The 14,945-nt window shown below is 44.5% G+C and overlaps 1 protein-coding gene across 38 annotated transcripts in view; it reads left to right on the forward strand.

Moving 5' to 3' along the window:
* agrn (agrin) overlaps window positions 1-14,945 on the forward strand; it is a 444,147-nt gene that overhangs the window by 299,164 nt on the left and 130,038 nt on the right. For 36 of the 38 annotated variants that reach the window (XR_012398373.1, XM_073938578.1, XM_073938589.1 and 33 more), the window contains 1 exon segment: window positions 6,497-6,718. The exons of the other annotated variants lie outside the window; for them this stretch is intronic. Coding sequence is in view for 35 of the 36 variants with exons in the window: in XM_073938578.1 (XP_073794679.1) it covers window positions 6,497-6,718 (222 nt within the window). In the remaining variant the exon portion in view is untranslated. 38 annotated transcript variants of the gene reach the window in all.

The raw sequence follows: 14,945 nt of genomic DNA on the forward strand, positions 1-14,945 counted from the left end.
GAGACTATCTGGGGGTCTCAACGCTGCTAAGAAAAATTTAAGGCACAGGCCAAAGTCTAGCTCTGTTTGCTAGTGCTAAAACCAAGCGAGCCGCTTTCTGCCTACATAGTTAGCTGCCTTATAAGACTGCATCCTAACCATAATAAAAACTTATTTGTAACCAGTTTTGAATTTTGACCAGCTTTGCAGCGTGTGCACCACAGCATTTGCGCTATATTGTTTACACTACACAGTTTGATGTTAGTGTGGCACTAATCTAACACTGAGATTATCATATAAGCATAAAACAAATCATTCATTCATTCATTTTCTTGTCGGCTTAGTCCCTTTATTAATCAGGGGTCGCCATAGCGGAATGAACCGCCAACTTAGCCAGCAAGTTTTTACGCAGCGGATGCTTTTCCAGCTGCAACCCATCTCTGGGAAACATCCACACACACATACACACACACACACACACACACACTAAGGACAATTTAGCCTACCTGTACCGCATGTCTTTGGACTGTGGGGGAAACCGGAGCACCCGGAGGCAACCCGCGCGAAGGCAGGGAGAACATGCAAACTCCACACAGAAACGCCAACTGAGCCGAGGTTCGAACCAGCGACCCAGCGACCTTCTTGCTGTGAGGCGACAGCACTACTTACTGCGCCACTGCCTTGCCCCATAAAACTAATATTGAGCATTATTTTTTATTTTTTAAGTCTGAATATATAAATATATTTTATACGCTTTCATTATTGAATTCAATTTATGTTTATCAAAAACATTTCATTAGTCCCATGCACCATCTTGGATTTAGTTTTGTCACAGAGATCAATGCAATGCATTCTAAAACTGTCTTGTTTTGAATTTGACTAGAACTTTCTTTTGAAACAACCTTCACTTCCTTTAATGTGCATTTGGGAGCGCAACATGCGCCAACAAAACTTGTAATGAGAAGCGCTTATAGACCAGCTGTTGTCAACAAAAGAAAAGCTTTAAAAGCTCCCTGCTATTTTCCTCACAGAAATGATGGCTCAACATTTAAAGAGGAAAAATTAAGACGGAAATATGCATTAAAAAACATTTATTCACAATCTCTCTCAGTCATTACAAAATATTACAATGCCTAGTTTTGATTTATGTTTAATAATAATAATGATTAATAATTTTTTTTTGATGATAATAATGTAGAATACCTGTCTTTGGGATAGAACGTTAAACCGAGGTCCTGACTCTCTGTGGTCATTAAAAATCCGATGGCACTTCTCGTAAAGAGTAGGGGTCTAACCCCAGTGTCCTGGCTAAATTCCCTTCATCGGCCCTTACCGATCATGGCCGCCCAATCACCCCCATCCACCTGAATTGCCTCCATCACTTATCTCTCTATCACCTATAGCTGGTGTGTAGTGAGCGCACTGGCGCCGCTGTCCTGTGGCTGTTGTTGCATCATCCAAGGGAATGCTGCACACTGCTGCACCCCCCTCATGATTGTGAAGGGCTTTGGCCATACACAATAAAATATACTATATAAATGCACATTACAGTACATAGAATTTTAAAGTTTAAAATTAATTGCAATTACATAAGTTTTTTCCCTCAAATCATTCAGCTTTGACTAGAGTGCTTTGAAATGCTGTCAATTTAAACAGCTTACTTTGTTTTGGAACAAAACATCTTCTCGTCTTGTCTAGACTTTAATTTTTTTCTCATTTTGTCCTTATTCGTTCCCATCATATTGGAAAAGAAAGTTATTTTCACAGAGAGAGACATATTTGATTTATCTGCAGGCGTCGTGATAGCTGTTTGTGTGTGATATTAAATGTATCTGAGTGCCTGTGACATTATTCAGGAACGATAGCATCTAATCCAGGAATAAATTACTGCATCGAGAACACCACATGCAGCCCATGTATGGGGCACACACACACACACACACACACATACACACTCCTAAAACAAACACTGAAGATAGAGGAGATCTCATTTATATGTACACACATGTCTAAAGACATGCTCAAAAACAAGAAGACAGAACATGTAATCTTCCACACAGCTACTGGCATACACCAACCAGCATGCACCTGCAAACATTTGCCGTCACCCTGTCATTTTACCTCTTTCCCAATACTGAGTGAGCCCGAAGGGCTGCCCTTTATTTTGACATGTCTTTAATCTTAGTGTGAAAGTGCAAACACATCACGTTTGCTCCTCTAGCCTTTCTCAACCCTCAAATATGAACCCCAAGCATACAAATGTGCAGCATGATTTTTTTCATTGTTTGTTTGTTTATAAAGAAAAGCTCCTCTAAAAGTGAAAATTGTGTCAACATTTACTCACCGATATGTCACCCCAAATCTAACTCTATGGAGAGAACAAAGAAAAATATTAGGCTGCTTTCTCCATGCAGTAAAAATTTTCAAAGTACAGTATATTGTCTGGAATAGAGCACAGTGATTCAGCTGAATGTCTCCTATTGTTTGTTATCCACCTTGTTCATACATCCCATGATGCTGTGTGTTTATTATGGGAATACATCCAGTTAAAATGTAAACAGTCAGTTATTTTTTTATAGATGCAACAGGAGGCATTATTCTTTTCACTGTACTGTCATCAAAAAGAAAACAGAATTATTTGAGTGACCATGAATAACCCTAACACATGCAAGTATGTTTTTAAACAAAACTATTATGGATGTGTTAAAAAAATAATAATTTAATGTACTGTATGGAAGAAAAAAAAATATATAGATATAGAACACAATGAACTCAAAACAGCTCTTTCCATAGAAATTCAAATAAAAAGTTCATGCTATAAAACTAAACATTTTTTTTTCATGATGGATAAAAATAAAGCACAAAGAAATATGGAACTATATATGTATACACACCTGCAGCTGACGTCAGAACAGCAGAAACCGTTGCTAATTCACCAACTTTAAAGCTAGTATTTGAATGATTTTCCAGCATAGTGTCTAAAGTGATGATAAAACAGGTTATTTTGCTCACATTAAGATTATAAGGCTGAACGGCATGAAATGCCATCAGTCTACTAAGATTTCATAGTATTTCTCTGTTGCAATCGGGAGATCACAATAATTAACCCCAAAAAAGCCAAAGCAAAACAAACACTAGCAGATTGCTATGGGATAAATACAGCACTACAAAATACAAAATAGAGATAACGACTTAGAATGTCACTTGTTTTATAATGATTTGATCAACTGTAGTTTGAAATACGAAAAGAGTTTTTCTCCCCTAAGGCTTTGATATGCAGCCATCTTGTGGAGCAACCGTCTTTGCTCTGTTCAGTATCACAGGATGCAAATATTACTATAAATATTTAAAATAGGTACTGTTCTCATAAATAAACTGCATAGTTGCAACCTAAACAATTTGTAAAAAGCCTCAAAAGTATATTATGTTATCCAAGAGCTGCAGTATTTGTTAAAATGTAGTGGGTCTATTGATCTGCTGTCACTCTATGTAGGCGGAGTAATACAAAAGGGTGAAGAGGCTGTACGAGTTCTGTTATTGCAGATTGATATATTGATCTTCTTATATACAAGTTGAAGTCAGAATTATTAGCCCCCCCTTTGAATTATTTTTCTTTTTTAAATATTTCCCAAATGATGTTTAACAGAGCAAGGACATTTTCACAGCATGTCTGATAATGTTTTTTTTTTTTTTGTTCTGGAGAAAGTCTTATTTGTTTTATTTAGGCTTGAATAAAACATTTTAAATTCCCATTTTAAGGACAAAATTATTAACCCCTTTTATTTATTTTTTTATTTGATAAAATTAAATGAGAATTATTTTACAGAATCTCCCCCAGAAACCATCTTCATCCCTGTCCACAATACTTTATCTGTCTTTGCTGTTTTGTTAAATCTTCTCCTGATTGGGCAAAATGAGACCTTGTTTGGTGACGAAAGGTTCTCCTCTTGAGGGTGTGAGCTGAGCTGGTTTACTGCTGACCCAATTATTCTTCTCTTCTTCTCCTGTTCTTTTTCCCTCTGTGCTCACATCAGAAACAGGGCTTGTGCTCAGTCCCCCTGTCCCTCGACCCTCTGTCTGCTAACTGCAGCAGTTAATGAACTTACTGTGGCACCACTGAGAGTCCCAGCTACTCTCTTTCATGTTCATATTTCATGTCTGTGCTGTAACCCTGTACACTGAATTATTAACTAGAGTGCTCTCTTTTCTGGGGTGATGCTTTGTGTTTTACTTGTCTGTCTGTCTGTTTTTTTTTTTTTTTAATCTATCCATAGTTGAGGGAGGTTTGGTTAGTGATGCATGAAATGAGATGTGAGACGTAAAAAGTGTTCTGATTGGATGCTCTAATGGGCTGCATGTTTACAGCTGCACCGTTCGAAATGTGTGTCTGTTTAGTAAGAGCTTCTTAGTACATTTTCTTAGACAATCAAGCATTATTGGAAGAGAAACAAGTTGCTTTTTGCCATTTTTAAGTCAAACATTTCTACTAAATCATAGATCACATACACACTGCACTTGTGAGTGTAACAGCAGCATTCAAAAGGGAATCCATTGTTATTGCACTTTGCTGTGAGTGAAAGGAATACTGGAGCCTTTGATATAAAATAATAATAGGAACATTCTGATGTATCTCAGGTGCTTCTGAGGAATTATGTGTTGCAAACATAGTGCAGTCGTTGTGAATGTGAAAACTGCATTTAAATACAAGAGCGAATCCGTTTTTGTTTGTGTGTGAACAGAATACCGGACTCACTCTCAAATCTCCAATTCTTTCAATTTAGAGATAATTATAGCATCATTTTGTTGATTATCTGATGTGATTACCAAACACACACTTACTATGGTGTGAAAATGCATTCAAATTCAGGAGTGACTCAAATAAATTGTTGTACTGGAGTCCAACTTTAATTTTAAATTTAAACAAGTAAATGAGTAATTTGGTTAAGTTTTTGTATCGTGTGGGAACAGAATACTAAGGTCACACTCACAAACATTGCTGTGGTCATGAGTGGAAAAACACATTCAAATGGAGGAATTATTCAAATAAGTTATTGTATTGTGTGTGAACAGAATAGTGGAGTCACACTAGATCTCACACACACACTGCAGTGGTTATAGGTGCAAAAAACACATTTAGATGCAGTCCAGTAATTAGTTAAAGTAGTTCCAGTAAATGTAAGTCCAGTAAAGAAGTAATTCTGTTAAATTGTTGTATTGTGTGGAAACAGAATACTGGAGTCAAGCTACATCACACAAACACATGGCAGTTGTTATCAGTGCAAAAAACATTTAAATGGAGGAGTAATTCAAATAAGTTGTTGTATCATGTGTAAACAGAATACTGGAGTCACAATTGAGTCACACACTGTGATGGTTATGGGTGCAAAAACACATTCAAATTCAGGAGTAATTCAAATAAGTTATTTTATTACACTAGATCACACACACACACACACACACACACACACACACACACACACACACACACACACACACACACACACACACACACACACACAAACACGCACGCTGCAGTGGTTATGGGTGCTAAAAACACATTCAGATGCAGGAGTAATCAAATAAGTTGCTATGTCATGTGTGAACAGAATACTGGAGTCGCACAAGATTTCACACCCTCTGTAGTAGTTATGGGTACAAAAGCACATTCAAATTCAGGAGTAATTCAAATAAGTTGATGTATCGTGTGTGAACAGAATACTGGAGTCACACTAGATCACACACACTGCAGTGGTTACAGTATAGATGCAAAATCACATTCAAATGCAAAATTGATTCAAATAATTTATTTTATTATGTGTGAACAGAATACTGGAGTCACACTAGATCCCACACACACACCAACACACTGTAGTGGTTATGGGTCCAAAAAACACATTCAAATTCAGGAGTAATACAAATAAGTTGTTTTATCGTGTGTAAACAGAATACTGGAGTCACACTAAATCACACACACTGCAGTGGTTATGCTATGGGTGCAAAAACACATTCAAATGCAAGATTAATTCAAATAATTTATAGTATGTGTGAACAGAATACTGGAGTCACACTAGATCGTACATATACTGCAGTGCTTATGGGTACATAAACATTCAAATGCAGGAGTAATTCAAATATGTAATTGTATTATGTGTGAACAGAATACTGGAGTCACACTAGGTCACACACTGCAGTGGTTACGGTATGGGTGAAAAACCATTTTAAATATAGGGGAATTCATTACATTTTTGCACCATATGTGAACCCGGCAATGTTTGACATAGATACATGTTTGTGTGAATAGTAAAGGGGAGTCACTCCAGATCCTACAATGTTTACTTAGATAGCTTGGCTGTATAGGATTCAGTTATCATCATCATAAATAGCCAAAACCAGTGTGTACAGAATCCAGATTAAGCACTACGCTTACTACAAATTGAACTACACTTCCTCCCCCTCACTTTCTTTTCCTTCTTCCTATAAGTCAAACGATAACTTGTTTCTCTGCTTTTTGGGGCAGATCTTAACCTGGAGAGCCCCTGCCTGAAGAAGACCTGCGAGTTTGGAGCCGTGTGCGTGGTGAAGAACAGCGAAGCAGTGTGTGAATGCTCAGACGCCTGTCCGCAGGACCAAGACCCTGTTTGCGGCAGCGATGGGCACACGTACAGCAGCTCATGTCAAATGAAGGCCATGGGATGCGCTCTTCAGAAACAGATACAGATGCAACACAAAGGACCATGTGGTAAGTCCAAACACAAACACACACACACACACACATGCATTGATGCCACTCACTCCCTCACTGCCTTTCATCCTCGTCCACCCCCTGCACTTAAGCACTCCACCGATATTTCAAGAGAGGACTGTAATTTTCCTCCTCCGCAACCTTTTTTTTTTGTTGAAACGATGCACTTAAGTTAGAATTAAAGAGGGCAGCATCCTTCACAGTAATTGTTTGCGTGAGTCATGGGTTTTTTTGTCGGGCTTTTGTAAGCTCGCTCTAGATAAGTCTACAGAGAGGCCTGCTCGCCCCCCAAACAAACGCGTGTTTATGTGCGTTCTTTACAAAAGACTTGTAAATCATTTTCGATGGCTGTCTTTGTGCTTTCGCTTGGGAGGGGAATATTAAGTGGATTTTTTTTTTACTGGGAAACTTTGAAAAGCCTGTCTCGTTCGCTGTCAGCTTACGTTCAGGAAGAATGAGGTAGAACCATTGTGTCATGCGGTTTATACATGCGTGTGTGTAATAGCCTTGCCTCTAGTGAGGAGTTTGAAATGGACGCCGGGGGTCATCTGGTAGCAGCAGGATCCATCTCAGAAGAGATCGCTACAGGCCACGCTTGCTCTTTATTGCAGTGCCGCCCATCATGCTGTATATGATGCCAGATAGCAAATGACATATGAGAGTGATATCTCTCTCCTCACAGGCTTCTGGAACATCAGATTAACTACCCACAGAGGTTTAACTCACAGAAACAGGTCTGGGTGGAGCCAAGGATGTATTTTTTTCCCATACATATAATATGAACAATTTAAAAGGGTGATTTAGGAGTAGATAGAGAGGATTTTAGAAATGGTTGGCTTTGATGGATTTGTTTTGGAACCAATGGATTGAAAATGTTTTGTTTTTCCAAATGTAGAATGTAATTATACAGTGGTATTCCCACAATCGTAGAAAATGTGGAATTAAAAAGGTAATTTCATGATTTTGAGATGTGAAACAGGAATTAGTTTGAAAGTAATACGCTTAATATCATTTTAGCTAATAATATAGTAAACTGACCTTTATAAAATCAAGGTGAATCTAATATAACTTAGAGATACACTCCACTTTTTTGTTAAAGGTTATAAGTTGAGTTTTACCATATTTGAACTCATACAGCCAAATGCATGATCTGGCGGGAGCACTTTTAGCTTAGCTTAGCATAGATCATTGAATCGAAGATTCAGTGGAGACCATTAGCATCTTGATCAAAGTTCCTTGATTATTACGCAGATATGAGAGTATAGTTCCTAAACATATCAACCTAGAAAGTAGCAATGTTTCATTTTTCATTGGTCTTAGTATACAATTTTACTACAGAAATGTCATGCTTCAAATAGAAAAAATTATCTAAACTCTTTGATCATTTTTAAACCCATTCAACCAAACTCATGGTCTGGCAGGAGCACTTTTAGCTTAGCTTGGCATATATCATTGAATCGGATTAGACCATTAGCATCTTGTTCAAAGTTCCTTGATTATTACGCAGGAATGAGAGTATAGTTCCTAAATATATTGACCCAGAAAGTAGCAACATTGCATTTTTTTATTGGTCTTAGTACACAGTGTTAATACAGAAGTGTCACCCTTTAAATAATAAAAAAAATATCTAAATTGTTTGGTTATTTTTGAACCCGTTCAGTCAAACTCATGGTCTGGCAGAAGCACTTTTAGCCTAGCTTAGCATAGATCTTTGAATCTGATTAGACTATTAGCCTCTTGATCACAGTTCCTTGATTATTATGCAGGAATAATAGTATAGTTCCTAAACATATCGACCTAGAAAGTAGCAATTTTTCATTTTTCGTTGGTCTTAGTACACGTTTCTACAGAAGTGTCACGCTTCAAATAGAAAAATTATCTCAACTCTTCAATAATTTTTAAACCCATTCAGCCAAGCTCATGGTCTGGCAGGAGCACTGTTAGCTTAGCATAGATAATTAAATCGAATTAGACCATTAGCTTCTTGATCAAAGTTCCTTGATTATTACGAAGAAACAAGAGTATAGTTCCTAGACATACTGATTTGGAAAATAGCAACTTTTCATTTTTCGTTGCTCTTAATGCACAATGTAACCACAATAGGACAATTATCTAAACTCTTTGGTCATTTTTTGAACAAAATGCTAATCTGGTTCAATGATCTATGCTAAGCTAAGCTAAAAGTGCTCCAGCCAGACAGATTTGCTGAATAGATTCAAAAACAGTAAAACTGTACTCCTTGAATCTAAGTGACGTGTAAAATGAGGCTTTAAAAAAGAACAATTATAACTCTTTTAATTTAATTTATTTTCATAAACTTAAAATGTGGAAAGATAATTTAGCCACGTTAGATCATGTTGGACAAACAATCAGAGCTAATAAACCATGTCTGACCAGCTAAAAAGCCTCTATGGCCTTACATAAACGACCATAATCACCTTAAACGGCATTGACCTTTTTTTCCCAGCTGGAAATAATCATTGTAGTTTTGAAAATCCATCCATTACAGCATCACAGCAGTAATGATGTGTCCGGCCTCTCGCTGAAGCAGGTGTCAATGGAAAGGGCCAGTAAAGAGCGGCAGCAGCAGCTCACCATACAAGAGTAAACGCTGTTCATTTAGTGCTGTGTACACAAACACGCTCTCCACCACAAGTGACTTCTATTATTATCGCTGTTAATTATCCAGGCCCATTCAAACCAGTCTTTGCCTCTAGACCCCAGCTGTGTTTGTGTGTGTTCAATGGTGAAAGCTTATGTGTGTCGCTGTCGGAAGCAGTGCTTTTTATGGCAAAAAAGCAGTGTTCGGTACCTGATGTTAACAATGCTCTTTCCTTTATGCCGGTGAATGAGATTATTTTACTAGTTTCCTGTAGAATAATAGAGAATCAAAAAAATGAAACTAGTCATCATCATCATGCCTGTGTGACTTTCTTCCTCATGTTAAAGGGATATTTAACCTAAAAATAATTATTCCCTCATTCTTATTTCCAGGTTGTCCAAGATGTAGAGCTGAAGTCAAAAGGATTAAACCCCTCCTATCCAATTGTATCTAGAAATAAAATCTTAATGGGGTTAAATAAAATAAATACAGCTTTTATTCCAGTGAAACTAAAAGAAATACGACTTTCTCTAGAAGAAAATATATAGGAAATCAGTGGTTAGCACTGTTCCCTCACAGCAACAAGCTCACTGGTTCCCCTTCGGGGGGAACTTCAGCACTATAAGTGGATTTGATTGTAAAATCCACGCATTGGGAGGTTCGGTTCAGAAGCTACTCGTCTGAAAGAGTATTGAACGGGCCAATTAAGAATGAATTGGCAGCGCAAGCCTGCGCAGGTGAGCGGCATAAGCAATCAACTGAGTATATAAGCTCACCTGGCGCCAGCAGACGCTATCCTTTTCGCTTCAGAGACTTTCTGATCGAGTCGATGAGGGTTCCTCCTGCTGTGACCAGCGATTCTGAGCGAACGAGAGCATTCTCCCGGTCCAGAGTGTGTACACGCAGTGGCAGACGGTCGAGCTGGGTTTCTCCCTTGCCTGGCGTTCTTTGGGTCCGGTCCTCCAGAGCGGTGCGTATAAAGTTGCAAACTTCACAGAAAGAGCAACACAGTCGTGCAGCACGTCCTTATCAGGACGGCGCTCCGACTGTGCGTTTCTGGATGCGGTGGTTTCCTGTCCTCGGATGATGGGCGCGGGCACTGTGTTACATGTCTGGGGGTCCAGCATGTTAATGCGCTGCTCGCGGGCAGTTCATGTCAGCATTGCTATGCCATGACAGTTGCGCAAGATCGCGGTTAGCCTTTGCAAAAGGGCGAACCACCCCAGTTGTCCTCTGCTCTGCAGCGGGCACTCGGGCAGATCTGAGGGTTTCAGCGAGAGATAATCCGTCGCCCACGGGCCCGCGGACCTCCCGCTCCTCTAAGCGCTCCATCCAAGCTTCGGGCGGGGGAAGCGATCCGTCTAACAGATGGTAGCCCTTACGCCCGATGACACCGGAGACCAGATGTCCACCGCGGCATCGGAGGGTGGGCTTTCATTGTCCGATGATCCAGACCAGCTCGCCCCCTTCGAGCTGGTGAGCGCTGTCACTACGGATCCTGAAACGGACATGTTAGCCGTGCTTTCCCGGGCTGCTTCGGCCGTGGGTTGGAGATGGTTTATCCCCCAGCTCCGCGGCCGGACCGACTAGAGGGGCGTTCCCTTCTTCCCGGAGGTGCACAGTAGGCTCACGCGGTCTTGTAAAGCACTTTTTTCTGCTCGTGCTGCATGTTCCTCCACCCTAACCACTCTTGACGGTGAAACAGCCAGGGGGTATGTGGCGTTTCCTCAGGTTGAGTGCGCGATGGCGGTAAATCCGCGCGGCGCCTCTTCTTGGCGGGTTCGCCTCGTCTCCCATCCAAAGCCTGTAAGTTATCTACCTCCCTCGGAGCTAGAGCTTACATAGCTGCGGGCCAGGCTGCTTCCGCCTTGCATGCGATAGCCACCTACCAGCGCTACCAAGCGCAGGCGCTGGCCGAGCTGCACGAGGGTGGGTCCAACCCAGGCTTACGAGCTTCGCACCGCCGCCGACTTAGCTCTTCGGACTACTGAGTCCGCTGCGTGTGCGTTGGGGAGGACGATGTCCACATTAGTGGTCCAGGAGCGCCACCCCTGGCTGATATGCGCAAAGTCGACAAAGTCCGCTTTCTTGACTTCCCCATATCCCCAGCCAGGTTCGGCGACACTGTCTGTGAATTCACCCAGGAATTCAAGGCGGTGAGAGAGCAGTTGGTGGGTGATGTCTTATCGGCGGTCCGTAGCCCGCTCCGCCCGCCGTGCCATTCATACCTGCTCCTCGCCGAAGGCGCCCGCCTACGAGAGCTGCTCCGCCCCCGCACACGCCTCAGGCGAAGCGAGCGCGTCGGGCACCTCGGAAGCAGGCAGCCCCCCTGCCCAGAACGCCGCTAAGTCCGGCAACGGACCGCGAAGCGCCCCTGGGACAGGCCATCTGGAGAAGAGGGAACTTGCTCTTTCCCCGCTGGAGGGCGGGGCCCCATTTCCAACGGCACTTTTTACTGCCATGAAAACATTATGAAAGGGCACTTTTCACTTCCCCAGATGTGACAGCCCGAAATCTGCCAGTCTGGGACGCTATGCTTTCTAGCTTGCAGATTCGGTGCGTTTCGCCAGTGGCTCACGAGCGCTGGGAGGACGGTCTCCTTTCTCCCACCCCTCGAGCCTCCCCTCCGGAGCTCAGGTTTGGAGTGAGAGCAAATATCTCACCTCCAGCTTTTCCGTGGGACCCGCGAGCTTCCCGGATCAGCACACCCACTCCGCGCTGCCCCACTGCTGGTACGTCAGCGATTGTAGCGATGAGTCCATTAGCGAGAGCTCTGCCTGCCTGGTTAGCGCGGGCCAGCTCTTCGCGGTGGCTCATACGCACAATCAGACTCGGATTCAATCAGATTCAGTTCGCGAAACGGCCCCCCAAGTCACGGGTGTGTATTCACCAGGGTCAGCCCCCTGTCCGCCCCTGTCTTGCGAGAGGAGATTGCTGTCCTGCTGGCGAAGGATGCAATCGAGCCGCTCCCTCCAGCCGAGATGGAGAGCGGGTTTTACAGCCCACGCTTCATCGTGCCCAAAAAGAGCGGTGGGTCACGGCCAATCCTAGATCTGCGCGTTTTGAACCGCTGCCTGCACAAGCTGCCGTTCAGAATGCTCACGCAGAAGCGCATCCTCCGGTGCGTTCGTCCTCTGGGTTGGTCTGCAGCATTAGACCTGATGGACGCGTATTTCCATGTCTCCACTCTTCCTCGCCACCGACAGTTTCTGCGGTTTGCGTTTGAAGGTCGAGCTTGGCAATACAAAGCCCTCCCCTTCGGGCTCTCTCTGTCTCCGCGGGTCCTCACCAAGCCCGCGGAGGGTGCCTCAGCGCCCCTTCGGCTCGCGGGCATCTGCATACTCAATTTCTTTACGACTGGCTGAATTGCCCTCTCTTTTGATTATGCACAGAGTTGATTATGCACAGAGACAAAGTGCTCTGGCACTTCCACCTGTGGGGGTTTCAGGTCAACCGAGAAAAGAGCAAACTCGCCCCCGTGCAGAGGATCTCTTCTCTCGGGCTGGAGCTGGACTCGGTCACCATGGCAGCGCGTCTCTCCGGAGAGCGCGCTCAGCTGATGCTGTACTGTCTGAGAGAGCTCGACAGTAAAATAGTGGTCCCACTGAAACTATTTCAGAGGCTCCTGGGGCATATGGCATCCGCAGCCGCTTCATGCCGCTCGGATTATTCTATATGAGACCACTTCAGCACTGGCTTCACGATCGAGTCCCCAGACGCGCATGGCACGCGCGCGCACACCGAGTCTCTGTTACTGCGCTGTGTCGCCGCGCCCTCAGCCCTTGGAGCGACCCCTCGTTCCTACAGGCCTGGGTGTCTCTAGAACAGGCGTCCAGTCTTGTTGTCGTTTCAGCAGACGCTTCCAACACGGGCTGGGGGGCTGTGCGTTGCGGGCATGCGGCTGCGGACCTGTGGAAAGGTAACCAGTTGCATTGGCATATCGCCTGGAGCTGTTGGCAGTGTTCCTCGCTCTCCACCGTTTTTTTTCCGGTGTTGGAGCGGCAACACGTGCTGGTCAGGACGGACAGTACGGCGGCGGTGGCGTATATCAGCCGTGTAGGGGGTATGCGCTCTCGCCGCATGTCTCAGCTCGCCCGCCGTCTGCTCCTCTGGAGTCATCCGCGGCTGAAATCGCTGCACGCCATTCATATTCAGGCAAGCTCAACCGTGCAGCCGATGCGCTCACACGGCAGCCTTGCGTCCTGGAGAATGGAGACTCCACCCCGAGTCTGTTCAGCTGATATGGGCGCGATTCGGGGAAGCCCAGATCGATCTGTTGCTTCCCCCGAGATCGCTCATTGCCAGTTGTTCTTTCCCTGACCGAGTGCTCTCGGCACGGATGCACTGGCTTACAGCTGGCCTCGGGGCACGCGCAATACGCGTTTCCCCCAGTGAGCCTGCTCGCGCAGTTACTGTGCATGGTCAGGGAGGACGAGGAACGGGTTGCTGGTTGCGCCCCTCTGGCTCAACCGGACCTGGATGTCAGAGCTCTCCCTCGCGATAGCCCTCCCCTGGCAGTCCCTTCGAGAGAGCACCTACTCTCTCAGGGACAGGGCACCACCTGGCACCCTCGCTGATCTTTGGAGATTTTTAGACGCGAGGAAGACTTAGGTAACCTCCGATTGCGGTGGCTAATACCGTCACTCGGGATAGAGCCCCCTCCCCGAGCGCGCCTATGCCCTGACGTGAAGTCTATTCACTGAATGGTGTGTCTCTCGCTGAGAAGACCCCCGTAATTTGCCAGATCAGCGTTGTGCTTTCTTTACGCCGAGAGAAGTTGGAGAGCAGGCTGTCGCCCTCCACACTCAAGGTTACGTGGCTGCCATCTCCGCTCTCATAACGCGGTGGCTGGCAGCACCGTGGGAACGCATAACCTCATCATCCGGTTCCTCAGGGGCGTTAAGCGAATTAATCCACCCCGCCCCCTCTCATGCCCTCTTAGGATCTCGCCCTCGCTACACAAGCCGCGTCAGATCCCTTCGATCCTCGACTCAGTATATTTCTGTCCCTGAAGACAGCTCTGCTGGTCGCGTTGATATCGATTAGAGGGTCGGGGACCCGGAGGCATTTTTCGGTCAGTGACTCGTGCCTGTAATTGGGCTGGCTTCTCTCACGTCCTGAGACCCCGCCCGCGATATGTGCCCAAGGTTCCTACCACTCCGTTTTAATACGAGGTAGTGAGCCTGCAAGCGCTGCCCTCGGAGGAGGCAGACCCAGCCCTTATTTATTGTCCAGTTTCGCGTTTTGCGTATTATCCGGACCGCACTCAGAGTTTAGATCATCTGAGCAGCTCTTCGTCTGTTATAGCGGTCGGCAGCAGGGAAGTGCCGTACCGAAATAAGTTCCCACTAGATTGTGGATGCCTTTCTTTCACTATCAGAGCCGAGATGAGCCGCGTCCCCCGAGAGCGCGTGCGCACTCCACTCGGAGCTTCGCATCCTCTCGAGCGCGCGCACGCGGCGCCCCTCTAACAGACATCTGTAGAGCTGCGGGCTGGGTGACACCCAACACATTTGCAAGGTTTTACAATCTGCGAGTGGAGCCGGTTTCCTCAAGGGTATTAGGTAACCCTTGGTGATTGAGGGAACAATTCGGTAGGGTGTTGAAACACGCTTGCTGCGC

This window comes from Danio rerio, chromosome 23 (assembly GCF_049306965.1).
Source record: "Danio rerio strain Tuebingen ecotype United States chromosome 23, GRCz12tu, whole genome shotgun sequence".
NCBI lineage: Eukaryota > Metazoa > Chordata > Actinopteri > Cypriniformes > Danionidae > Danio > Danio rerio.